Source organism: Citrus sinensis, chromosome 6 (genome assembly GCF_022201045.2).
Source record: "Citrus sinensis cultivar Valencia sweet orange chromosome 6, DVS_A1.0, whole genome shotgun sequence".
Classification (NCBI taxonomy): Eukaryota; Viridiplantae; Streptophyta; class Magnoliopsida; order Sapindales; family Rutaceae; genus Citrus; species Citrus sinensis.
This window is the reverse complement of record NC_068561.1, coordinates 15,494,381-15,521,348: the sequence shown is the minus strand read 5'-3', so window position 1 is coordinate 15,521,348 and position 26,968 is coordinate 15,494,381. Positions and strand designations below refer to the sequence as shown.

The 26,968-nt window shown below is 35.4% G+C and overlaps 4 protein-coding genes across 5 annotated transcripts; 2 read left to right on the top strand and 2 right to left on the bottom strand.

The window, feature by feature from the left end:
- Positions 1-2,926: 2,926 nt before the first annotated feature.
- LOC102607848 (copper transporter 6-like) lies at positions 2,927-4,537 on the top strand. The gene is made up of 2 exons (XM_006481330.4): positions 2,927-3,590; positions 4,371-4,537. The coding sequence occupies exons 1-2, from the start codon at positions 3,173-3,175 to the stop codon at positions 4,469-4,471; spliced, it is 519 nt and encodes a 172-aa protein (XP_006481393.1). The 5' UTR covers positions 2,927-3,172; the 3' UTR covers positions 4,472-4,537.
- Positions 4,538-4,860: 323 nt separating this feature from the next.
- On the top strand, positions 4,861-5,950 carry LOC102624127 (copper transporter 1-like). Its single transcript, XM_025099949.2, has 2 exons — positions 4,861-5,335; positions 5,453-5,950. The coding sequence occupies exons 1-2, from the start codon at positions 5,242-5,244 to the stop codon at positions 5,719-5,721; spliced, it is 363 nt and encodes a 120-aa protein (XP_024955717.1). The 5' UTR covers positions 4,861-5,241; the 3' UTR covers positions 5,722-5,950.
- Positions 5,951-5,973: 23 nt separating this feature from the next.
- Positions 5,974-13,552, bottom strand: LOC102624416 (peptidyl-prolyl cis-trans isomerase PASTICCINO1). The gene is made up of 21 exons (XM_006480855.4): positions 13,398-13,552; positions 13,068-13,178; positions 12,886-12,970; positions 12,623-12,692; positions 12,287-12,384; positions 11,889-12,011; positions 11,545-11,577; positions 11,228-11,286; positions 11,055-11,139; positions 10,656-10,814; positions 10,023-10,080; positions 9,448-9,596; positions 9,154-9,251; positions 8,976-9,045; positions 8,645-8,704; positions 8,354-8,410; positions 7,800-7,868; positions 7,588-7,665; positions 6,805-6,906; positions 6,505-6,576; positions 5,974-6,411 (listed from the first exon to the last, which is right to left on the bottom strand). Exons 2-21 carry the CDS (start codon positions 13,130-13,132, stop codon positions 6,139-6,141), a joined length of 1,863 nt encoding a protein of 620 aa, XP_006480918.1. The 5' UTR covers positions 13,133-13,178; positions 13,398-13,552; the 3' UTR covers positions 5,974-6,138.
- Positions 13,553-17,534: 3,982 nt separating this feature from the next.
- LOC102623650 (uncharacterized) lies at positions 17,535-20,059 on the bottom strand. Of its 2 annotated transcripts, none has more exons than XM_006480853.4 (5): positions 19,491-20,059; positions 19,033-19,383; positions 18,591-18,939; positions 18,378-18,464; positions 17,535-18,279 (listed from the first exon to the last, which is right to left on the bottom strand). In XM_006480853.4, exons 1-5 carry the CDS (start codon positions 19,839-19,841, stop codon positions 18,164-18,166), a joined length of 1,254 nt encoding a protein of 417 aa, XP_006480916.1. In that variant the 5' UTR covers positions 19,842-20,059; the 3' UTR covers positions 17,535-18,163. The 2 variants fall into 2 exon arrangements, with proteins under 2 accessions (XP_006480916.1, XP_006480915.1); XM_006480852.4 differs by having other exon boundaries at positions 18,378-18,488; positions 19,491-20,058.
- Between the last annotated feature and the right edge of the window lie 6,909 nt (positions 20,060-26,968).

The following is a 26,968-nucleotide window of genomic DNA, read 5'->3' as shown; positions in this document are numbered from 1 at the left end:
TTCTCCTTTGATGACTTATAAAAGATCTAGAAGTGGTAATTTCCAATAATTACTACATCAACAATGTAATAAAGACAACAATTGATGTGATCGATGTTTGACTTGTATTCTATTCAGATTATTTTCTCTATTATTTCACTTAGATTTGGCTTAAAACAACTAATTATAGTAATGATTAATTTCCCTATTGTTTTTTTTTTCCAATAATTTTTGTTGGTCTGGTGGCTTTTTTGATAATTTTCAATGGAATAAATCATTGCAATTTCAATGTGCTTGTACTCATTGTATGCTATTTTGGCATCCACAATAATTTGAATCTAATTTCAAACTCAATAAAGTGAAACAACTCAAAGTCTTATATTTTGAGGGAAAATATTGTTATATATGTCTACATGTTTTTTTTCCAATAGATAATATAAATTGAAACAACTTAAAAATAAAACTTGAATATAAAGCATAATATAACAATCAAAAGTATTCTAATGAAATCATATTATGATGTCTGTCTCCTTCGAAGTTCATTGTCAAACAATCGTCTATGTACTTCACATTGTTGCATATGCTCAATTTTTTTTTTATGTAACAATTGAAATTTAATAGACAAATACTCAATCTCCAATGTCAACTTCCTAACTTCCTAACTTCCTCTACTAACAAGTCAATTTTCTCTTTACGAGATTTTACCGTCTTCTGCTCATTGAAAGTTTTTACATCCTCTACATTTCCAAAATTTGCGATTTAGATTCTTTGTAATACGTGACGTTAACAACTCCATTTGGTCACCATATTTGTTACATATTTGCAATGAATTTTGAGTTTCATTTGTGGTGGATGATATTACCATTAATAGACTACTTTAATTGCCAAAAAAAAAAGAGTTCAAACAAAATTTAGAGTTCACATTAGACAAAGTATAAAATAAAGTGTTGCTAGGTATCAATAATTAATTCTGCTTATAATACATCAAACTCTTCCCTTAGTCATAAAATGCATAGAAAAAAATTTGGTTGAAATAATTCTGCTTATAATATATTTTCAACATGTGTAATAAATAACCTACTAGTAACAGGTCTATGGATGCACACATGCACATGAAATAAAGAAAGTATTATAACTCGCAAATTGGCTACTTCCTTAGGTGACTCTAAGTTCTTTTCAATATTGTCTTCTGTAAATGACAGAACGGGGTCAATTGATTTAGTTCACATTGAAGATATATGCAGTGCACACATATTTTTTTATGGAGAATGATAGAGTAGAAGGTCAATACATGAAGGGTTTTGGTGATTGAGGCAAAATTGTCATTTTTTTTTTGCTTTGCTTTTTGTAAGTTGTAATGGTGTCATCAGCTCCTAAGTAAACTCTGTTAATGGTTTTGAATTTCCTAATCAAGCAGAGGATTGAAAGAATCTAATAATGGCAAAGCTAGTGGCAAGCCACTTGATCGAAGTGTCTAATTCAAGCTGGGCTCATTGCCAACTGCACTAAATATCTTCATTTGTGTTCATCTACCCTAAAACTACTCCTCATACAAAACATTAAAGACAAAAATTCTACATATTGAATACCAAATTCAATTTTTGAATTCATAATTTCATACCAAGCTATGAGGGTTAGTGCTCATTTATAAGGGTACATGTGCTAGATGAACATTAAGAGTTGGTGTAAGTAGATATTGCAGTTAGATAAAAGAGAAATGAAATGATTAACCCTATAGACATTTTCTAAACAAATCAATAAAATTTTCACCCAACTCATATTTCTACATCACATTGAATCAAAATCCAATAATTTTCACATAAATTTTCAAACATTCAATATTTCAAATGAAAAATACAGTAATTTTCATAGCAATTTTCACACAATTAATACTCCAAACGAAAAGTCCAGCAATTTTCATAACAATTTTTACACAATTAATACTCCAAACAAAAAATCCAGCAATATTCACATAATTAATATTCCAAACCAAAAATTCATCTTTATCATCAAATAATTACCACCAAAATTTACAAAATTAATCCAAGAACGTACAATAAACAAATATTTTTTTTCATTTTCTTTAATCACTGACCATAAATGGGCGGCGGTTGGGTTCTGCTATCTAAAACGAGCGACGCTTCCATGTTTGGTAGCTGGAGAGAGTGAGGAAGCGTAATGGGGAGCTGGAGAGAGTGAGGAAATGTGATGGGGAGCCTAAGAGAGAGGTCAGAGAGAGTGTGAGGAAGCGTGATAAGGAGCGATGGTCCGGAGAGAGTGAGCATAAAGTCAAGACAAAGAGAGAGTGATGCATGTAAACATATTCAATTTTTTTGTCATTTTGAATTTTTTAAAAAAAGTTTTAACAATAAAAAATATCTAAAACGCTGAGAAAGGGAGCGAAGCGAAATGGCAGCATAGGCTGCCGTTTCTCTCAGCATTCTAAATATTTAACACGACTATAAATTAACTAACACACACCCTTAATATTCGATAATTTCAAATACAAAAATACAAAAATACAAAATGATTGACATTCAGTCTTCAGTCTGAATTCATTTATTGTTCTAGAATTTAACCATTTTACGTACGTTTTCGGTCCAAGTACTGGCTTCACCTACGAGCCCAAAGAAATAAAGGAGACTTGAACAATAAATACGAGCTCCGAGCCCAGCAATCGAACAAATATTCGACGCCGAATTTCTTGCGTGGGGCTTGTTCATACTCCTTCTGTGTAGGCCCGCAAAAATGCCAGTTGCATGCGTTAAATATTCTGCTCAGTTCACTTTCCCTCGGGGAATTACTTGGAAACGAATCATGGCACATTTGAGAACAAACAAAATTCCAATCACACGCGTCCCTGTAACACGTACATGGTTCTTGACAAACCAAAAAGTATTATTCGCCGCTTTAAAAGCCTGTACCCGGAGAAAGACAACACCACGACAGCAAGCAAACTTCAAGAACAAGAACCGAAAGTGCGGTGATACAAAACCTGGAAAGTAAGTTATACACATCATACTACAACTCTCCCTTAAAAAGAGCGTGGCAGTAAAGCGATCGAACAAATCTTTCTTCATCAAATTCTTAAAAGACAAAACAGCCCCCTGTCTGTCCTTATCAAGAATACGTAGTGTAACATCAAACACAAAACAGATAATTATCACTAAGAACACGAGATACCACGATAGCGATGGCTTCACGTCACCATACAGTGAGGCCCGTAACAACGGAGGCGTGGAACACAACGGGGTTGCACGTTCACCGCAAAAGGATTGCGCACATGACGTTCTTCTGGGGCCACAACACGCAGGTTTTGTTCCCCGGGTGGCCGGGTTCGAGCACCGGCATGTACGTACTGGCCTTGGTATTTGTATTTTCGCTGGCTGTGATTGTTGAGTGGCTAAGTCACTACAATATTGTGAAGCCGGGGGCTAGCCGCGTGGCAGCTGGGTTGTTCAAGACTGGGTTGCACGGTGTGCGTGTCGGGCTGGCTTACATGGTCGTGCTTGCCGTCATGTCGTTTAATGGTGGCATTTTTATTGCTGCTGTCGTCGGGCATGCTGTTGGGTACTTGCTCTTTGGCAGTCGGGTGGTCTTTAATAAGTCCGGTAGGTCGGATTCGGATTCTCATAAGGATTCGGATCTTCTTCCTCCTAAGTGACGATTAATGTCTTAGACTTAACCCCCGCTTGAACATGCTTTTTTTTTTATATTATTATTGTTCTTTTCCAGTTCTTTGTTTTTTTAATGCTTGAAATTCAAATGGAAGACGAGAGGATTTGGGATTATAAGGAAAAAAAAAAAAAAAGTCTTGAAAGAAAATCAGTGATCCGCTGTGCTTCAAATTTTAAAGACCAATAAATCAGTTTTAAATTATATTTTCCCTTGATTATGCTTAAACATGTGTTTTTTCGTTTTTCATTATTATTATTTTTAAATTGTATGTTATTGAACATATTTTGGGTCGAACATATGCTTAATTATTTTCTTCTTGGAATATAAAGCACGTACATGATGTAATATGTAAGATTTGTAGTACAGAGACGGTCAGTTCACAAACAACACTATTTGCTGCTTGGGCTTCATCTGCCAATTTTCACAAGCCTTGATTGGGCTTCTTTTCAGGCCCACTTACAGTTTAGAATTACAATAAAAAGAATTTTTACTTTTAAAAATTGAAACGACAACAATAATATAGTAGTTGTTCGCACAATTAATGTGTAATCAATTTAACCCTTCTTTTCATCAATAATAAAGAAGTAATTTGCACAATTAATAATCAATTGCAACGTTTTCACGGTGAAATAAGGAGCCAGTATTTGACCATTAAAATTGCCTTAATATAAGCTTATTTTTATCGATTTCATATTTCCACTTTTACCTTTTAGCGGATGCTGGTGACAAAACTTGGAATGCGGGAGGAAGAGAAGAGGAAAAGATGATAAAAATTATCTTAAAATGTGAAGACAACTACCATATGTACATATGAGGCTTCAGAGCAAATACTTTAAAGAGGCACTCAGGCCACAACCTATGCGGTATCCCTAAAAAAAAAAAAAAAAAAAAAGAAGAAAAATTGATTGCATTAAATGATTCTGCCCTTTTCTATGTTATCGTCATTCGACTGCCATAATAAAATTTTGTAATTTTTATTAAGACAATCGTGGGCAACATACACACACACACACATATATATATATATGGTAACCCTTCGTTGACAAATTTACATCTCCATCAAACAACACCGCCCGTAGATGGATCGGCAAACTAATAATGACCCAATTTTAATATGATATATATAATCATAGTTTTCGTGATCGTTTTCATTGCATCCATTGGACGCTGTTCCTTAATACAAAACTTTTTTTTGTTCAATGACGACGTTCTTTAGATTTATTATTAAAAAAACAATGATATGGTTAATTATCAGACTGTTTTTTTCTTATTTATAAATGTGTTTGATTACACTAAGTCGAGCTTTCAAGCCATCGTAGCAAAGCATGCATGGTGAGCTGTACGGCATTTTCTACTTTTATTGCCGACTCAAGCACCAATGTTGTGACAAGCGTGAAACTAATTTAAAATTCAAGCAATGTCAAACAGTGTCTCTCTTGTTTTGTCTCTCAGTCCTCGGCGTTATCTCCTTCCAATGTTTTCTCCTATGTTTCTGCTCTTCTATTTAATTTAGATACACCCAATAAACCATTTCATCTCGAGTTACTCTCCCAATTCTCTCTCTTTTCTCAGGAAAAAGGAAAAATGTTCTATGATCATGATCACGATGGTGGCATGTACATGCCTCCAGGATCATCAATGCCGGATGGAAGCATGAACTCAACATCAATGGATATGGGTATGATGATGCACATGACCTTCTACTGGGGCAAAGATGTCCTCGTTTTGTTCTCAGGTTGGCCTGAAAGGAGTCTCGGCATGTACATACTGGCTCTAATCTTTGTGTTCTTGCTAGGCTTTGCTGTTGAAGTCTTGTCCATCTCTCCGCAGCTTGTTGGAAGCAGCTCGATGGCTGCCCTGTTGATTCAAGCTTGCGTTTATGTTGTTAGGATGGCTTTAGCTTACATGGTCATGCTTTCTGTCATGTCCTTTAATCTTGGCGTGTTCATAGTCGCCGTTGCTGGTCATGGGGCGGGATTCTTGCTAGTCAAGGCCCGGGCTCTTGCCGCGGCTAACCGAGCTGATTCAGCAGTGCCCTCTGCCGGCATCAGCTCTAAAGTTTGATGCATGGTATACTCCTATGTGATCAGCAAATGCTCCATTATATTGAAAGAATCAAATGAATGAACAATGCAACTGTACTTCTTTTAACGATAAAAAAAAAAGTGGCTGCTTAGGAGTTCAGGGCATTCGATGCATACAGCAGCATTCAATTTCCCCATGTAAAAGTACTTTGTCGCAGAGGAAATAAATGGTGTTCCTTTGTTTAACAATTCTTTTTTTCTTTTTTTTGGGAAAAAAAAAAAAAGAGGAATGTCAAGAACAAATATTTTCCTTTTACTTTATTTCTCAGTTTACATCAAAATGTTACAATGCCACCTTATTCCTTCCTCAGCCAACAGCCAACTTGGTTATATGCTCTGAGGCGAATAAATTAGATCGAACCTTGATAAGTTAGATGCCTATCTTTGATATTTTATGTCATAATATGGTACATCTATCAAGTCCAAGAGCAGAAAATAGTCTTCCACTGGTAGGCCAAAAGCGGTAGAACCAGCCCTTTCGAGGGGCTTCAGCAGCAGCTTCATGAAATTCCTGCGCCTCAACTCCATCTGACTCCTGTTCACTACCATCATTCTCATTTTTGCCTGCAGCTTGATCTTCGCCTTGATTTTCAATACCTACTTCAGAAATTTGCCCAGGCTTCTTGTCAAACAGCCCTTTAAACTGTTTTCTAGCCTTACTTTCAACTTCCTGCTCATCAAAATAAGGGCACATAGAACATAAAATACGCATCTTCTCCCTGCCTAGCTGAAAAAAGAAAAAGGTTGTAGCCATTCTACACACCTGCCGCTGCTTCTTTAGTTTTGAAAGAGCCGCAGTTGCATCAGGTTCAGATGACTTGTCAACTTTCATCATCTAACAGCAACCAATTGAATTGAGAATTTTAGAAATGGATATCAGAAATCATTTTTTCCCCTAAATAAAATATTGCATGCATAACCACCGAACCACTTCCCAGTTCCCACCCATGTGAGTGGGTTCGAATCCCAGATTTCATGTACAACCCAAAAGATTTTACCACCAAGAAGCACCCAGAATATTGTAAATCCAGCTATCAACTCCAAAATATCATATCAGAATTACCATTTCGAAATCCCTCTGAGCTTCCTCAAATTCTCCAAGAGCCATGTAGGCCATTCCACGGCGATAGAGACCCTTTACATGAGCAGGATTAGCATCTAAGACCTGCACAAATCCACCAGGAGTACCTTTAAAGATTTGAACTCAAAGAACAGACTATAGTGCTAGATCAATTACTCAAACCATCCTGACAGAACAGCACAAGATAGCCTACATCTGACAAGTTTACAGTAATATACACTGTTTAAGGTAAAATCTTCCGAAATTACTCCATATTCATCTCATTCACATGTTAATAGCAATGGAGGATAATTTTAAACAATGGTGGTAAACATCAAGCATACTGTAGGATAATTTTAAATGATGGTGGTAAACATCAGCATACTTTACCCAAGACTCTGTAATTCCATTTCAGTACCCACATTTGAGAATGACCCTGAGACCACTCACTCAGGCAGTCCACAAGAACAGAGGATCCGACAAGAAGCTTTCAAGAGTTATGAAAATTTAAATCTCAGTCAAGGGGGCCCAGCTACTCAATCAATTATGGCTACTTGACAGCTGATATTATATTTCAGTTTAAAAATTGAATGAAAACATCTTGGAACAACTCCATATAATCACGACAAATCTCGGCTAGAAAAAGTATCAACACAGACAGCATAGATGATTATCAGATTAAGCCAATCATAAGATAAATAGGTCACTGATAAACCAAAGAAAAGCAACTGCTAGATCAGGATTGAAAGGGGTGAAACAACTTGAAATCCAAGTAGAACAACACACCTTATTGCATGCCTCGATGGACTTTCTGCATTCTCCCAATTTGAGCAAGCATGCAGCTACATTCAGATGCAACAAATTCTTCACACAATCAAACAGGGAGCGAAATTGATCCAAATTAGGAAGAAGAGCAGCATAAAGATTAGACATCTCAATAACAACGAACATGAGTAAAGATGTATATTCTCAGGATCAACAGAGGAAAACAAACATACTCTTTTGCCTACAAACACTTTCCCTTCCTCATCGTCTTGCGGGTTAACATGATTAAAGTCTCGAAGCACCTGTGTAGTAGTCACCAAGTGGCATTAGATAAAAACTTGATGAAAAGCAAAATAGATATATTATAATTGTATTGCATAGAAAATGCACTTACTGCACCATAGACAAACATCAACATATCATAAATTCGTTATGGAAGCAATCAGAAATCTTTGAGCTGGGCCATAACATCAAGAAGACAACAATTTTAAAAGCACCAAGATAACCAGAAAACAAAACCCGCTCTCTATCCATAGTAGTAAACAACTAAAAATCAAGATTTTTCCTTTGTTGCAAAACAGATTATTCAGTTGTAGAACAGTGCCGGCCCACTGACATGTTGTTACAGATTTCTAGAACTAGCAGTCCATGGCTTCAACCAAAAGAACTGGTTGACTTTGTTGAAATTCTAACTATGTAACAATGCTAAACAAAATACACTTGGGACAGAATAGTCGAGTCCAAAAAGTACTCAACCACAAGCTATTTTCAGGACTGAAAATATTACCTTCTCATACTTTGCCTTTGCAAGTTCAAACTTCCCTTCTTTGAAAAGCCTATTACCCTGAAGATAAATAGTAACATCAGCGTCTCAAAATTTGCAAACCAACCATTACTGCCTCCAACTTCAGCATGTATGGCACAAATAAAGTTAAGACAGACTCACCAATTTGTAACATTGAAACTCCTCTACAAGAATTAAAATGCACACACACATACAACATACACAAAATTGTCATACATATGTCGAGCAATCTGAGATCATCATAAAGTAGATAAATGGTCCTAAAGTACATACCGTGACTCTAATCTTTTCTGCTTCATCCATTATACCATCAAAGCTCAAACCAGTCCAGTCCTGACATAAAGATTTAAATCATTCATCAAAAAAGTGTTTATTTCAATGAAGTTAACATGGGTAGAGATGTTAAAGCCAGTAAAGATAAAATCTCAGTCACAACGTAATACATCTAAGCTTTATAGACAAGGCAAAAGAGTATTATCAAAGCAATCATAATTCAATCTAGTCCTAATTAGTACTCATACCAATTAGAGTGATTCTTTTTAACCTTTCTATTCTCAAAAGCATTTTCCATATACGAAACACTGGAATATAAGTAGCTGATTACCTTCGGCTTCTCAAAACCAAGAAGTTCAATCTCCCATTGAATATGAGCACCTTCAGGAACATTAGCTGGCCTAATTTATGGGAGGGGAAAAAATATAAAAATAACATGGTATGGGGACGAAGAAAAAAATGATTACAAGTTCCATTAGATCGAGGATCAACTGGAATCGAATTATAACCTCAGAAATTTGTCATAAGCATAATCAGGAGGGCATGTGACAAGAGCTATCTCTCCCGGCAGCATCAAGCGAACGCACATTTCAAATCCCTCAGGCACCTATAACACAAAACAGAGCCCCACGGAATTAAAAATGCAGCAAAAAAACATCAAAATCAAAGTTTCTGCTCAACAAGGCCAAGAATAATTAACATTGATACACCAATTTGGTATATATCCCCACCAAATTCTACAAATTAAATTTAAAAAATTGAGCTTCACTTGGATTTTTCAACCTTTAAGATGGATAACTCACCAGCCCCTCTCCAGAACTGAACTCCAAAGGCTGACCATCATTATCAACTCGGGTATCATAGAAGACCTTCTTTTCTTCATTAAGAAGCATTCCCTTGTAATGGACACAAAGTAGACTATCATGAAGGGGACAATCCATTGGAAACTCTCCTAATATCCAAAAAGATAAAGAGGATCATGAGACTTCATGATTAACAATCTACAAACATATATTAAGCCATATCTCCAATGCATAAAGAAGAAACATAATAGGCTAAAAGATGAAAAACGATGAGATGAAATAGAGATTAACCCCCCCTCTCCCCCCAACACCCAAAAAAAAAAAGGAGTGCAAATTTAGACCCTTACATATTGAACAGTTAAATTAGTTTTGATAAAAAAAATGAGCAGCTCAGAATTCAAAACTAATGATGTCTTGAACATAAATTCCAATCCTTATGATCTTCCTAAGGCATCATTATTGCCTTCCTACCGTACACCAAAGTCTTGAAACATTAAAAATTGACCAGCTGACAGAAAGCAAAAATATCTAGTTTTGTGCTGATGCCTGACAGTAAATGAAATACTGAAACACACCTTTTCCATCACGAATTCGGCGTTTTATAAGGCGTCCATCACCAAGCATATCTCGTACCTGTCAATTCCAAAGATTGAGAGTTCAATCACACTCACAAGCTTGGCAACTGAAACATATGTGACAGAATTGATACTCTTGTCTATGACTAAAGACATGAATAAAAAGCCCACTCAAACTTCAGTTCTCTTTTTGTGAATATGCAAAGTCACAGGTGTTGCAGCTTATTAATCTATGATCTCCAACATACTAGCATGGGTGCAGTTTGCATTAATTCATTAATTCATCCACCAAACAAGTAGTCTACTAACCAAATTGACAGAACAGGTGAAATATACAGTCTAGAGGGCAAACAAACAATACTGGGTTAGACTAATAGCGGTTGATATCTTCAGATGAAAGATTAAGTACGACAAAATAAAACAGGAAAATCAGTTCAGTCCAGGCAGTATGACTTCAAACAGAATAATATGACATGCATTGGAAGTTATAAGTGAATAAAGTTTATCTCAAAATCACTGCATGGAATCATTTAAATGCTAACAGCTTGCCTGCCAAAAGGCCTCTGTCATAGTGATGTTCACAGGCTAAATTGAAACAAACACAAAAGTACTGCTTGGGAGGGGTTTACATACCTGAATCAAATGAACAAGCTCCACTTCAAAATGAACTTCCTCACAACCTTCTACCACAGGCATGAGAGGAGATGGAGTTAAGTACTGACTTGTAACATAGATTACCGCTTTCTCTTCCCGTGTCATTGTTCCTATTCCCATCTCTAGGCCCTTAGGTACCTAGTATGTATAATGACCATATCAAGAAGTGCATGGTTGAAAATTACAAATAAAAGGGCAAGAGCTACATTGAATATCCTAACTTTGACTAGATTCATATTTCCATTAAATGTTCATTCATGGTTTTCTGAGCTCAACAACCCAGTAAAGTGGGAATGTAAAATGGCTCCAGAAATAATAATGGATAGCACCGGTAGCAGATAAAAAATGAAAAGATAATTTGAAGTGAGAAATGCGAACCTCCGATTTTCCAAAAGTAAAAAAATACGGTTCTCCTTCTCTATGAGAAAGAATCAATTTCCCATCACCTGTCTTAGCAGAAATCCTGAGACAATATATATCTCAGAAAATTTCATGCCTTCCAAAAGTAAACAAAGAGGAAGAGGTATAAACGATCAAGAAGAAGTTTCTACCATGCTTTTACTTCATAAGGTGCCCTTGGTGTCTCCCAACCTTGCCCTTCGTTTATTACCTATCCAAATTAGTAAAAATTAACAATGAAATATGTTTTGGATATAAGACAAAGAGTAGAGAGATGTAAATATCTGCAACCTAGCAGCCAGCATCCGGCAGAGCAGAAAACTAACCGTATGAGATCCACAATGATGAACTAATAAGAAATCTCATCATTTCAAAGCATTTGAAAATCCATGAAAGATACTCCACATGCAACTGTTGGACTATGTATCTAAATTAATAAATTATGCAACAAATCTTATAAATTCGGTACCTTCTTTACCACTCCAAAATCATCAGCTATGATCTGAAAATAAATACAATTAAATTCCAATGTTAGAAAAAGAGAGAGGTTGAAAAAGAGACTTAATTCATGATACCTGATGTACATCCTAAAATTTTTTAAGGAAATATTCATAGAGCAGCAATTGAAAAACATATGCGGAATTGACATGACAAATAACCCTTGTAACTATGAAAAGCCCATCTTACATCCAGAGATCTTGAATAAATTCTAATAAAAAGAAGAAACATGGCAACAACCTCATGGCTCAACAATGCAGAAAATTCATAACCCCAAAAAAAAAAAAAAAAGAGATATCAAATTTTATATCTTGCCTTGGCTTTAGCAAAATCTATCATCTCAATCTCAAAATGAAGTTCTTCATCTTTTGGAAAGGTACTGGGAGCTGCAACTGGACAATCATCCTCACCATAGTGCATTTGAGGCTTCATCTTAAACTGGAACCAGCATAACAAAAACTTAGCACTCAAATAATGAACAGATAAGTTGCACTGTCCTTCCACTACCAATTAAATATGCCAACTAATGATATGAAAAATTGTTTCGTACATAAATACCAAACGATTCCTTCATGAATAACTTCAAAAATAGATTACTGTGGTTCTTGTAAATTTCTTGCTTCCAAGTTACCTCTCCTTGCAAATTTTTCTTTCCTTGTTCCAAACACATGCATAAAAGAAAAAGAGCCAAGTCTAGGAAACTCAAGGAATACCATTGACACTTCACCCTTCAACATTGTAGGAATTCCTTCCAGCAACCCCAATAAAATCTTGCTTTTGCCCAAAACATGTCTTATCGGAATTCCCTTGCCTGTCATGTAAAGTAAATATTCATTCAATCCAATTAACCATATTACCAAAACAAAATTTTACAAAGAAATGGGTTGTTTCTGCCAGTACATACAAATCAGGTATTCCCGCTATCATCTATTATAGCAAATATACTAAATCTCCTATACAATTTCAATAAATATATAACAAGGTAACTGAAGGGGAAAATATTGAAATAACTTGAATTTAAGGCAGGATTATGGATTTGTAGTAATCACCTCCATATTCTGATCTTGTAGACTCAACAATAACACCATCTAGTGTCCGAACTGTGCAATGATAGGCAACCTGAAAAACATAATGCACAACTAAGAATTCAGTACTGACTTCTCTACTTGATCCTAAAATAACAAAGTCATTCCAGCACTAAGTGCAACAATTCAATCCATCCATTTCCAGGTTGTGTATCTTTTTATAACCAAAGGAACAAGAATGTGATTTATAATTATAAATAACTAAAGCTCATCACCAAAAGATTAACCTGATCACCATCTGACGGTGTTGAATCACCCCCACCTGGCCTCATAACAGCTTTCATCAGACTCCCCGGCACAATCTTCATTCTCCTATTTATAAAAAATACAACAATTTTTAAATCAAATAATCAACAAGCATTTTAGAGTAAAGATAAATTAGAATTAAAAAATAAAAAAAAGAAGTTACCTCTTGTCATCTTCGGAAGGAGCTTTTTTCTTTTGTGGATTTATATCTTCATCCTCTACAGCCATCTCCGGTTATCTCAAATGAATGCTTACAAATTAACGAAGAACTGGACTGCTTACAAGAATTTTAACATCAATAATTGAGCTAAGAAAAAAAAAATAGTACGATTTAAACATACCCTAAGTGAGCTAAGGTCAACACTATCGATGACTAACGATGTGATTTTATATTTTAAATGAAATCAAATTGTTTCATTTTTTTTTTTTGGTTGTTTTTGTTTGCTCAACAACCCAATTAAGTGAGAATTAGGGCAGAGAACATGACAATTACCTGAAAATCAGAGGTTGAAGACGAATCGTGACTGCTTGACTCACTCACTCACCTAGTCACCTTGTTTTCACTCTTCTAGACTCTAGAGCATGTCAAAATCAGAGCGTTTATTTCTTAGGGATGTTTAAGACCGTTGATTTTTGACTTTGCAAATATTGGGCCGACTGTCCGGTGTCTACTGATCCGGTCCGCAGATTTGGCGCCATATGAGTATATGACGGGCGTAGGCCGGCTGGGCCTGGCGCCTTGTTTAACTTGGAATCTTTTATCTATAATTTGGCCCCCCTTTTTTTCTTAAGAGGTAGGATACCCCTACCTCTCTTATTCGAACTCGATGAATAATTAACCCAAAAAAAAAAAAAAACTTGAAAATCATATCAGTTCTCTCAAGGCTTAATCTATAGTGTGATACCTACAAAGTTTAAACTTGAATACACATATTTTATATCTTATTTTTACATCATTATGGATAAGGTATTAATTGATTTTACAACATTTCATTATTAATATATTAATCTTACCAAGTCTATAAATAAATGACAATGATAATTATATATTTATATATCACTATAAATATGGCAATTGCTATTTGTAACTGACAATTGACCCAAAAGTAGTTTCCCATGACCCTCTAATTGTTCGGCGTACAACAATTGAGTCATGTAATAAAACTAATTTTGAGTTGATGTAAGCATATAAAACTTACCAAGACCCCTAATATCAACTATGTAACTAAATTTTATCTCATAACTGGCAATTGATTTCGCAAAAATATATCAAATTTTAGTAATATTGCATTGGTACTACACATACATATTTGGAATTAAATTTTATATCTCAAATAACATATTATCTACTACTAATTGGAATGTGTGTGTAAAAGATTTTTACAACGCTGTAAGAATTTAAATTTACATTTTAAAAAATATGAACACTCGTGTTAGAAAATGACTTGTATACCTATTTACATAGTAAATCAGTTAGGAAATAAATATAATATCCCATTTGCATTTTTGGACCAATGTAGAATCATTATCAGTTACATTTTGTTAGCATCCATAGAAAAGTACTCATCTTAATAAGAAATGTAGAACACATTATGCATATAGTGGTAATAGATATAATTATTTTCTAATAAATGTCAAATTTCATAATTTTTATTTAAATCCACATCTCTATCATATTCGAATTTTTTTTTTAATTTTGTTATATACATATTGTTATTGATATTACATCAGACATTACAATTACAATATTTACAATTGTACTAAACAATTGAGACCATCGCCATACATTAACCTACTGAAGCACTTGCCCAAATACTTTAAACCTTCTATAATATTTAAGGGATGCCTACTCCACTCGCATTTCGTAAGGGAGAGATTGTCTCCACTGAATTATACTTTAAACATTCTCTAATATTCGAGGGGTGCCTACTCCACTCACATTTCGTAAGGGGGAGACTGTCTTCACTCAATCAGTTCGAGAGGTGCTTACTCCACTCACATTCCTACTCCACTCATATTTCGTAAGGGAGAAATTGTCTCCACTCAATCAGTTCAAGGGATGCTTACTCTACTCACATTCCTACTCCACTCATATTTTGTAAGGAATAGACTGTTTCCACCCAATCAGTTGATAATTGAGGGAGAACTGAAACTAACTTCCATAATGATTTTATGAAAACTAGAACCCTTGCATTTAACATTGTAAGTGGAAGACTTCTCCCATTGAATCAAAGTCCATTGAAGTGTGTGTACAAACTTACTTTTAACTATGTAGAACAAAATTCAATCCGTAGGATTCCTTAACTTATCTTCCGGGCCATGCTTCTTTATTATATAAGCCTAGTGGTTTAGTTGTCTAGTGAAATGACAATCAAGTACATGTAACATTAGATTTCACACGCTCTGTTCGATAAATGAATTAAGAGACTCTGTCCAAACGTGTCCATGATAATTGATTGGATTTTATGTCACTCAGGCATTAACAAACCTATCACCAAATACCGCAGGGTTAGCTTATAATAAATAACATAGCGTTAAGTTTTTGTCCCGTCAACCATCTCCAAAAGAACTAAATTTGGCTCATTATACATTCTTTTAAAACTCATTTTAGCAAACACCCCCACATTGAGCAGTTGATACGCAAATATTATTACAATGTCATATGGTAAGGAAACAAAACCGTACGCTAATACAGTGCGACATTATTGAAATTTTAAACTTCCCTATCATTTAATAGAGTCGTCGACATTACCTTATACAATCAGCTCATCACCTCAATACATAATTTTGAACAGCAGCAATTTGCCTACTCTGTATTTTTTAATATATAATTTCTTTGTACGAGATACTAAACGACAGTTAGTTGGGTTGGTTGGTTGAGCAACCGTTGAATTTGTAAACCCAACTTTAGTTACACTCGCACATGCTACCAAATAAAACGTCGGATATTTTAAGACGCATTCATTAGAAAAGTATTTTTAGAGCATCCGTCATCCGCGTCCCTACGACGGAACAAACAGCCCCGATTTAATTAACAAAACTCGCATTCATATATTATTGGTGATCTACCCATGCGGCCGCCGATGCTGGCCAGCGCCGTATTTAGGCCCATAAAGGCAAAGTCTAATTGCCGACGCCCGGTTCAAAGATGAGATGTTGTAAAAGTAGAACTGTAGTTAGACATCTCATTAAACGCAGGGCATAGGAATTATGCGACCTCATTTAATGTGACCGACGGGCTGCTCAGGTCGTGCAACAATGCCATACAGTGATGGCTTGACATTTCGTCGAATAATAAATGTGTGCTGCTTAATTGCTTATGCGTATTAATACCGTATGTCTATAGTAGAAAAATATCAAGTGGTTTTCGTACTTTTTCTTATTTTTAATTATGTCCATTTGAAGACAAACGCTTCAAATTAGAAACTGGTTAAATTTCTAGTTGGTTCTCAAACTTCTGACTGTTACTATAAATTTTCGTGTAAACATTATTTATTTTGGTGCGTGTGAATGTCTACTTGATGCCAATTTTTTTTTTCCTTATTTTAGACTTCAACACAGAAATGGGCGGCACGAGAAGAGGAGGCAAGACAACAAGTGGCATTAAAATAAATGAACGAGAGGCGTGATCCCAGCAGAAATGGAGGACCGGTCAAATAGCCGCACACAAAACGGCGCCACTTGAAACGCTTACTAGACCTTCCAATATCCTACTCAAACATATCACGCACATCAACCGACGCGGATAAATGAAAAGAAAAAAAGCCTAATTTTTTGTTTCCCAATCGCCGTCCGGACGCGTGGGAGACAAAACAAGGAGGGAGGTGGGTGCTGCGTGGTGCGCACCATGTGGAGGGGGAGGGGTTCGGTAACCGAAGGTGCTTGGCTTTGGCTAAGGACGTGGTGGACCACGATGAGACCACGTTCGCCGGCATCTACGCGTGCGTGCCGTGTGTGTGGCCATTAACCGTGAGGCCACGGTGAAAGCAACCCCTCGCTCTCAAATTCTAAGGCAGCCCGACTTTCCCAGATAAGATTCAGAATGAAATTAAAAATCCGTCAAATCAATAAAAAGATCTCCGCTCCTGCGTCCCCCCCTTTGAAAAAGAAAAAGGGGGTTACCGAAAAGATCTCGCCTCACGCAAAAGTAAAGATTAAGGCTCAGCTCAAAGCCTGCCACGTGCAAAGGACTCTCCTTTGATGAACTCATCGACAGCGAGGAAAATTGTACTTCCTCCCCAAGGCAAAAGAGATTTTTTTCTTTTTTTAACTCGATGGAGTGACTCACTGAGTTGCGTACTATCGGCCGAGTTGATTGATTATTGATTTAAGGTTAAACTTGATTTAGTAAAATAATAATAATTACAGGCCGTGAGCCCGAAGATCCAGCTGTTGGACCTCGAGGAAAGGGAAAGTACTTTTAATAGAAACACTTGTGCAATCTTCCGGAGCCGGAAAGCTGGACTAATTTAACATTATTTGTTGATTGTTCGTACATTGGACTGTTTTACTTCCTCGGAAGTATGAACACTGCAATGCAACAATATTTACTTACAAAAACTTGAACCCAGAAAAATACAGTCACAATAAAATATAACTGAAAAAAACAAAGATGAGGGGAAGTGCAAAATTAATAATAACTTATTATATTTATTATTACTTCATGGCAACCGAGTGGATGGACAGGCTGGAATGACAATTTTCCAAAGACACAAACAAGCCTAGAATGACAAGCAATAATGCATTGGCATCATGAGTATTGAGTGAGCAAATCTATAGCCTGAAAAAATAATAAACATTGTTCCAAGCCACCCACTCTCTCATCGGCTATGCAAGTAATAAACACTAATTTCTCTAATTTTTGCTATTCCCCAAAAACATTCAATATTTTTCCCCTTCCCATCCACCTCTCTCTCTTTCCTTGAGCCCAACAAAAAGAACAAAAGCTGCTACAGCATTCACTTTCCTTAGTAGTAGAAAATCCCTTTATTTTTCCCTAATTCTAACCCAAAAAACATTTTCATAATTCTTACTACCTCTTAATAACCATCATCATAATAATCATATTTTCTTCTTAAAAAGAACACTATAATATAACTATATATGCTACCAAATTCTATTCCTACGACAAAAACTAGCATACCCCCATCATCTTTTCTTATTTCTTGAATTTCTTCTAATCTTCAAAACCCCTTTTCCATTTTCTAAAAACCTCCCACGAAACAAACAGAATTAGTAAACCCCAGAAGTGAAATCGGATCAATATGTCCACTCCTGAGGCAACCGGATCTCGTGACTCATTGCTTGCTGCGGCCTGAGATTTCGCTTCTGATAGGAAACCCCATTACTATTTCGAGACCTCAAAGCGGCAGAATCTGCATAATCACCAAGAATAAAAACAAAAATTAATACCCAGTAAATAAAAACAAAAAAAAAAACATATGAGCGACACTAACGAGTGACTTGTATTTACCACTTTCTGGCATGAAACTCCCAAAACGAGGATAAAATGGAGCGCCCTTGTCATCAAAATTAAGGTTCAAGGCCTGCACCACTTTGGCTGGAAGCAAAACAGTGGAACACGCTGTAATTAGGGGAAAAAAATAAAAAAGCAAGATCAGATCTCGGAATAAAACAGAGCAAATTGATTTGAAATTTGAACAGAAGGGAAAGAAGATATATTCACCTGACTTCTTGCGCGGCTCAGTGGGTGTGTTGATTCGGCGAGGCAAGAAAACGCCTGTGCCGGCACATTCTCTTTTGGCACTCGGAGCTCCGAGAAAGACAGCCCGCATACCCGACCCGTTTTGTTGCTGCTGAGTTGCTGCATGTTGCAGAGGCGGCCATGCAGAGGGCGACAAACCGAGAGAGCGACCATTGTTCGAATTACTCCTCGTCAATCTGTTCATTCCACCAACTTGGTAGAGTCCATTTGGCTTGCTCTGCGTTTGTTGTTGTGGTCCTCCCCAAACAGACGAACCCTGTTGTTGCTTCATCATCTGCTGCTGCTGCTGCTGTTGCTTCAGTTGCTGAAACTGTTAACAGATAAAAACAAAAGAAATAAGCAAAAGACAAATATGGAAAGCTGGGGAGTATTTATTACGATGTCGTTCAGGAAGGTTTCTTACTTGAGTGGCCTGTAACCTCTGGTGAGAAAGGAGCTGGTGCTGGCGAGAGTAGATACCACCAGCAGAGTCAAAGTGATTTGGGTGGTGATTCTTTAATGGAACAGAGATTGCAGACGGCTTTCTTGGTGGACACAATAGGCCTCCGTTGTGTTGATGATACCCGTATGATTCTTCGTTCATTCTCATCCTTGCTACTTCCCCTGCAGCCGCGTATAGCAGATCCCAAGTTTCCGGAGGCGACGAGACTTGCGATTGGCAGCCGGGGCTTCCCCTGCTCGAGCCCTGCCTGCATCCGCAACCACGTCCCACCGTACACAGCGTCGACTGCGGCGAGCCCGACACAAACCGAGCCTAAATACCAAGCCAAAGATGAGAAAAACGCGAAAGCAAAGAAAAAAATAAAAAATAAAACACAGTATTTCAGTTTATTAGAGAGTATATATTATAATGATTGGTACCTTAGTTTTGTCAGCGGCAAAAGCGTCGTCTTCGAGAGTTGAGTGAGCTATTTGGCGAGTCAAGCCGGCGATGTAATCTTCCTCATCACTCTCGGTTTCCGTAGAACCCACCACCGACTCAACCGGAGAGCTAAGATCCGAAGAAGAGTGGCCGAAGGCTCCAAACCCGTAAGGGAACTCAAAAGGGAACAAAGACTTGGTAGCGTCAGCCTCCAAGTCAAATCCCTCTTTGTTGTTGCTGCTTTTCTTGATGTTGCTGTTATTAGTCATACTCAAGTCCATAAGTATGTCGTCGTCAGTGAGGAACTGAGGCGGCAGCCAAAACTCACCGTCGTCTAAACTCTGAGCCATGTTGTTACCGCTGCTGCTCGAGATTTGAGAGTGGTTTTGATGACACAGGCCTAATGGGCTTTGCTGCTTGTGCAAGATTTAATAATAGGTTTGCCTCAGATTTGTTTGCTGGATGCTCAGTCTCAGGGCCCCCTGCCAACGCGCTAAAGATTAGAGGAAAAAATAAACCGAGCTTTGTGTGCGCGTTTAATTGCTGTTTGTTACAATAGAAAACGGAGAGGGGGAGGGGAAATGCAATTATGCGAAGAGAAGTTAGTATTTGTAGAGGAAAGAAAAAGGTGGGTTACGTACTTTTCACTCGCGAGGGAGGAGGAGGAGGTGAGACACACGCTTAGGGTATTACGAGATCGACGGTGGAGATGGGCGTGTGTCAGAAGTGGGGGCCATGACGAGTTGCAGCCAGGTAAGATATTAGACACCAGAGGACTGGGGCCGAGATAAGGTAGAGGCACTCGGCAAGCATGTGATTGTGAGGTGGGGCCAGGAATTTTTTTTTCCGAAAATCATTTTTTTTTAAAAAAAACAGTTTTACGGTTTTTGCTTTTGAGTTGTGAGTTGTGACTTGTGAGTGAGTGGGGGGAGGTGGTGACTTAGTGGCTAAACAAAATCTCTCACGAGACGTGGGGCACACCACACTCTCTTCTCTCGTTCGTTTTTTTCCGTTTCAACGGACAGACATTTGCCCTTATTGGCATTCCACTTGGCACCCCCGGGGACACTATCCTTTGCGAGTAAGTAATTAATTTTAAATTCTTAGACAAATTTGCCCTTGGTTTTGCTTAGTTCACGTTCTGAATAGTTGGTGACGGAGTGCCAAACAGACCTAAATCCCTGGCTCGCATTCAATGAGTTCTCTGAACAAAGAAGCTCTATTTGGTGAAAGGCAGTAAGGACATCCATTTTCAGCTAAAGCCTGAGGCGATATCGGCTTTGGAGCAGAAGATCTTTTTTTTACGACCAATGAGAACCGCTGGGGACTCGAAGCAATTTCAGTCTTTCGTATTAAAAAAGTAAAATTACCACTGTAAACTCGTTACACGCTACTGCCTACAGGCTTTGCTTCTTGTATGAAATGTCGTCTCAAGTTGGCGAAAAGACGACGACCATGTTTTAACCCGACATGCAGTCAATATTTTGCAGTCTATAGCACTCTGTCGTGTGTGAGGTATTGTGTCGTGTTTGGATTATGTTACTGTCTTTAAGGTTCTACAGTCTTTGGGTATTCAATGAGTCCGTAATTTGACCTTATTAGGGATACCATGGCAAACATGCCAATCAAAATGAAATATTTCACCATGCAATTGTTTTTATCAAAAAATAAATAAATAAGGATTCCATCCTTTTTCTAAATTTGATTTACTTTAAGACATCGTACATTTTCAATGTAGAGAGAAACAAGTATAAAGAAATAAATTGTGTTAACCCGATCACATTTTTGCGGATGCTAATTAATTAAACTAGTGAAATTTTTTGAAACAGTATGAAATGAGTAGATTTCAATTGTTGGCATTTTAGCTTTAAAATTAAAAAGGAAATGTCCGCACTAAGGTTGTAATGGAGTTCGTTAAAACTCGCATGATCGTTGACACCGATTTATGGTCAAATTACAATTAAATTTTTGTAGATTGGGAAAAAGCTTATGCTTTTCTCATCGGTGTGTTGTCACCTAATCATTCTCAATTATGATTGCAAGTGGTTCCTCTTTGATTGTGGATGGGACGGGTAATTCCTGCACCGGTAACAAATTTTAAAAAAAAGCCGATCAAATTATTTATTTATATAAACTGATATGTAATTAAATTATTGATTAAAAGAAAATATAAAATTTTAATATAATTAATTAAAAAAAGCATGCAACTCACGTGACAATCATTTAACTAATAGTTAATAACATATTAGTTTATGCACAATATGTCGGGAGACCCGACCTAGTATTTTTAAGTATTCAATTCAAAATACTAATTTATTGAATAGAATAATATATTCTATTTATAAATTTAAGTAACTTTTTTTTACTAACCAATGGAGGAACTCTTACTTAATAGTCAGTGTGAGACACAACCCAATAATTCTCCATTTGATGTAACCACTACCGAACCTTGGTTCTTTCGTCCTATATACTTGAATTGTTCCACTACCACATTCTATCTATTAAGAATTAGTTTGATATCACTCGTTGGAAGACTTACTCAGTATTTTTAAGTATTCAATCCAAAAGACTAACCAATTAGGTAAAATAACATATCCTACTTATAAATTCAAGTAACTCGTCTTTACTATCTAACGTGAGATACAACTCAACACAATAATTGTGGAATGAGTTTGTGTCCCTCATTTTACTTTTCTTTTATAATAATAACAACGTTGTTGAGTTAAATATAGCTCTAATTCCACTTAAAAGAAAATAAAAATTATACAAATAAAAACATCACAAGATGTTAGTGTCTACTATTAGACTACTATGTTGGGATTTTACTTGACAATTTTATTTTCCATTGTGGTCAACTAGATTACAATAATTTTGATCATCTAACTTGCATGCATTTCCTAGATAGTTCACGAGATGGTTACTTTCCTCATCATCATAAGATGACCCGTCCATTAATATGCCCATCACATAAAACATGCAAAGTTGCCACGAGGAAATTTATTTTCAATAATTTTGAGCGCTTTTTAATTTAATTAAGCCAACTCCCATTTCCATGTTTAACAAAATAATCATGCGGAAAGAATTTAACCCATCCCGGTACGGAGTTTGTAATTTAATGCTTTTTTTAAATTATTATAATCTTATAATTTACATTTTTGAAAATAAAACAATGAAGTAGCAAAAGAGGGCGAAACGGAATGACGTTTTGACGTGGCAGCAATACAGAATTTATGAAGAGTAGTACTAAGTATGAAAAAAAATTATCTACTAACTAGTCACCCATTCTTCCTCTCCTTTTTTTTTTCTCTCTCGTATTTCTCCCCTGCCTACACCAAGCATTTCCCTTTATGAATGATGATTGATTCGGCAGCTTAATTATCTATTTGTCGAACCTTGCACTTACAATATTGAGTGCAAGGGTTCGAGTCTCCATCAGAGAATTATAGAAGTTAGTTTCAGTTCTTCCTCAATTATTAACTAATTGAGTGGAGACAATACTTTCCTTACAAAATGTGAGTGGAGTAGGCACCCCTCGAATATTAGAGAGAGTTTAAAATATTTGGGTAAGTATTTCAGTGGGTTAATGTATGACGGTGGTCTAAGTTGTTTAGTACGATTGTAAATAATGTAATTGTAATGTCTGATATAATATCAGTAACAATCTGTGTAGGGATGGCAATGGGGTGGGATGGGGTGGGGGTGGGGAGGCCTACCCCTCATTCCTCATCCCGTTAGAAATTTTTACCTCCATTCCCCACTCCATTCTCCAATAAATTTAGTGGGGTGGGGATGGAAAATCCCCATGTGGGGAATGATTTTCTCATCCCCACCCCATTCCTCATTTATTTATTTTATAAATACATTATTTTAGTAAGTTAAAAATTAGAGAATTAAAATAAAATCATCATCATATTATAAAGTATTTAAATTCTTTTAAAAAAATCTAAAAGTTTGAAATAATATCTTAAAATGATATTAAAAGTGAAAAATATTTAAAAAGTGTAGCACCTTAAAAGAGAAAAGAAAATATAACAATGTTTCAGAGTTGAAAAATATTATAGAATTTTCTTTCATTCATATCTTGTTTATATTGCATAAAAATTAAAAAAAATTATTAATTGACATTATAATTAAAAAAATAACAATTATTAAATAAGAATTAAAAATATATTTATATTTAATAGGGATTTGGGTGTGGGTGTGGGTGTGGGTGTGGGTGGGGGTGGGGGTGGGGTGAGGAGTACAAAATTAAACCCCATCTCATGAAGAAATTTGATGATTATTTTCCTTTCACTCTCTACTCTATTTCTCAAAAATTATTTAAAATTTTTTCTATTTGGAGTGGGACTCCGTGAAACTCTAAATCCGTGGAGGATTTTACCATTCCTAAATATGTGTGTACCTGAATTCAAAAAAAAAAAATGTCTATCTATCGTTGGTCAAACCCCTGGCACCTTCCGTTTGTTTTAACGGCCGTCATTTTCGTTAGACATCAGTACGGCGTGTCTTTTTTCCAGTTTCAAACTGCCATTTCGCCGGCGTGGGACGGCGCCTCTCTCTCGTGTCAGTTGTGTGGACGCAACACCATTTATAAATTCCATTTAATCAACAATTACAGGCACACAGACAAAATAGAATATCTTATTAAGTTCCATGAATTTGGCAAATTGTGGAGGCACGTGCTGTCGACGTGCTCACCTGTGGATAGGGACAGCACAGAGGTCGTACATCTCAGATCAATAAAGTTGTAAACTTCCTGTACTCGCGTTCACAGCCGCTAATCACGAACCATCATTTGCGAAGATCATGTCGTGTGAATTCCCTTCATCATTAGCGCGTGAGATTATGAGTTTCACGTCGGGCGGCGTGCTGGCCATGAACCCTTTTTCTGTTTAAATTGCTTCAATTTAAAAAAAAAAAAATTGAAAAAGCAAAAAGGAAAGGGTTAATTCCGGCCTACTCTTGGACATTTTCCACCGTGTTCTTGAATATTTTGATAATTTTTATTACGCATTTAAATCCGTTAATTTAATATTTTATTTTAACAGTTAAAAGATAAATTTAAAATTTTATGTTTTAAATATTATTTAATGATGATAAATTAAATTTATTTTATAAATTAATTAATGAGATTATTGTGTAATTACTTTTAATTAAGAATTTTAAATGTAAATATTAATTATTAAATTAACATTTTATGTTATTTAATTTTTCTTCAATTTAAGATAAGGTACATTTATGATATTTAATTATATTTTAAATAATTTTATTAAAAATAACTGTCAAATTAAAAAAAATAGAGGTACAGTAAGAATTATTAAAATATTTAAATGAGCGGTGAAAAAGGAAATCAAAACTTTATTTCATTTCGTGCAACAGCATATGATATTAAAGCCCAAATGGTTGCTTCTAATTTTCCCGCCGAAAGAGGAATAATTAATTGTCAATTTCATATCTTTGACTAGAACAAAACGTGAGACGCCCCTAGTTTTTTTTTTTTTTTTATCTTTTTTTTTTAGATTGATTAATCATCAGATTACTGCATTACACAGATATTTACAACAACTGCTTATTATAGCAGAGGTATTACATTGATATTTATAATCAGATATACATGATTGAGACTTACATTATTACAATGAATTCTATGAAGTACATGTCCAATACAAATAACCCCTCAGCGAGGAGGATGTTCATACTCCACTTGTATTTCGCAAGGAAAAAGGATATAAAGAACATTTAGCCCCCACAATACTTTTGTGGGGGCTAGAACCGCTGTCCTCACAATGCTTGTGAGGGCAGCAGCCCACCACTTCAAAATTTCTTTAGTGGCCACAAATTTGATCTTAGTGATTTCCCCAGCCTAAAATAGGGGTCCAAACAGTAGAAATTTTGGAGGATTTTGATACCCTACAATACATCGATCTTGCAAAAAAACATTGCCAATATGCTCTTTTTTGTTTTTTGGGAACAAGTAATTTACCAATAATACCCTTACATTTAATTGATTTGGCTCAAACAAAGTTTCGACCTTTATCAATTATGTTTCAATTGGTCACTCCACTCCCAGGCCACTAGCACCCAAGCAAGGCTTTGAAAAATTTGTTACTAATCATATTTGCCTATTACAATCCTAAGTTAGGGTTCGTTTCGTATAGCTTTTTAAATATAATCGATTTAAGTATGGCTTTTTAAAAAAAAATACTATCTATTTAGTTATTAATGAGAGCTTTTATTAAAATTTGTAAATTATTTTAATAGACATATTTTTTAAAGTTATATTACGAAATAAAAGGTAAAAGCTTGTTTAGTCCCTATATTATGAGGTTAGTGCCCATTTAATCCCTATATTTTTAAGAATACCTCAAAACATCCTTACTGTTAAATATTGACACTTGTGCCATTATTTTTTATTCTTTTTAGCATGCTTTTACAATATTACACTCTTACAGTAATGTTTCTTTTTTGGATATTGATAAAAAATTAGATTATCAAATTAAACCCAAAAATAAAATAAAAAATGAAAAAGATATATATTAATTTTTGTTGAAGCTCATGTGTGTCCAAAAAAATTAATTTTGTGAAAAATTAAATTATCAATTTTTTAGAAAAATTAATATTTTAACTACTCAGTAGATTGTTCCACAAAAATATTATATATATATATATATATTGTTTTTATCTTATTTTATTTTTTGGTGTTAAACTGGTAAATTAATTTTTCTTTTTAATAATGTCTAAAAAACTAAACATTATTGTAATATGGTAATATTGTAAAAATAAGTCAAAAGGAATAAAAGATAACGGTAAATGTGTCAATAATTTAATGATAGGGATGCTTTAGGGTATTTTTTTAAAAATATAGGGACGAAATAGACACTAACATCAAAATATAGGAACTAAATGAGCTTTTACCCCGAAATAAATAAAACAAAACTGTCAAATAAGTAAATAATATTTTAGATATTTTATATTCAAAAGCTGTACTTTAAAAAATAACCAAATAATAATAAAAAAATTTAAAAAAGATTAAACTAATTAAATAAGTACTTGTGTTCATTAAATAAATTATATCATACATGCACTTAATTCTAATAGATAAATAAAATATATTAGTAGAGTTTTGACTTTTGATTTTAACATATTAATATTTAATTAAAAAATTATGTTTCAGTTGGACCAATATGTTCATGCATTATTCCTCATTTTCATTTGATTTTCAAATACTCTCAATCCAAAAATAAAAATGTCAAAATGCAGTAAAAGTAATGATAAACCATCATCATGCGAGAATTTTTGTTTTTATTGACACATGTTACACAGAAACAATCTTGCTTCAAGCATAAGAATGAATGTCGAAAAAAAAAAAGTTGAATAGACGACATATATCTCATGCTAATTGTTTAATTTAATTAATCTAAGCTAACTCATGATTCAAATACGCCGTAAGGGGAAAAAAAATTCAAAAACTCTTCCA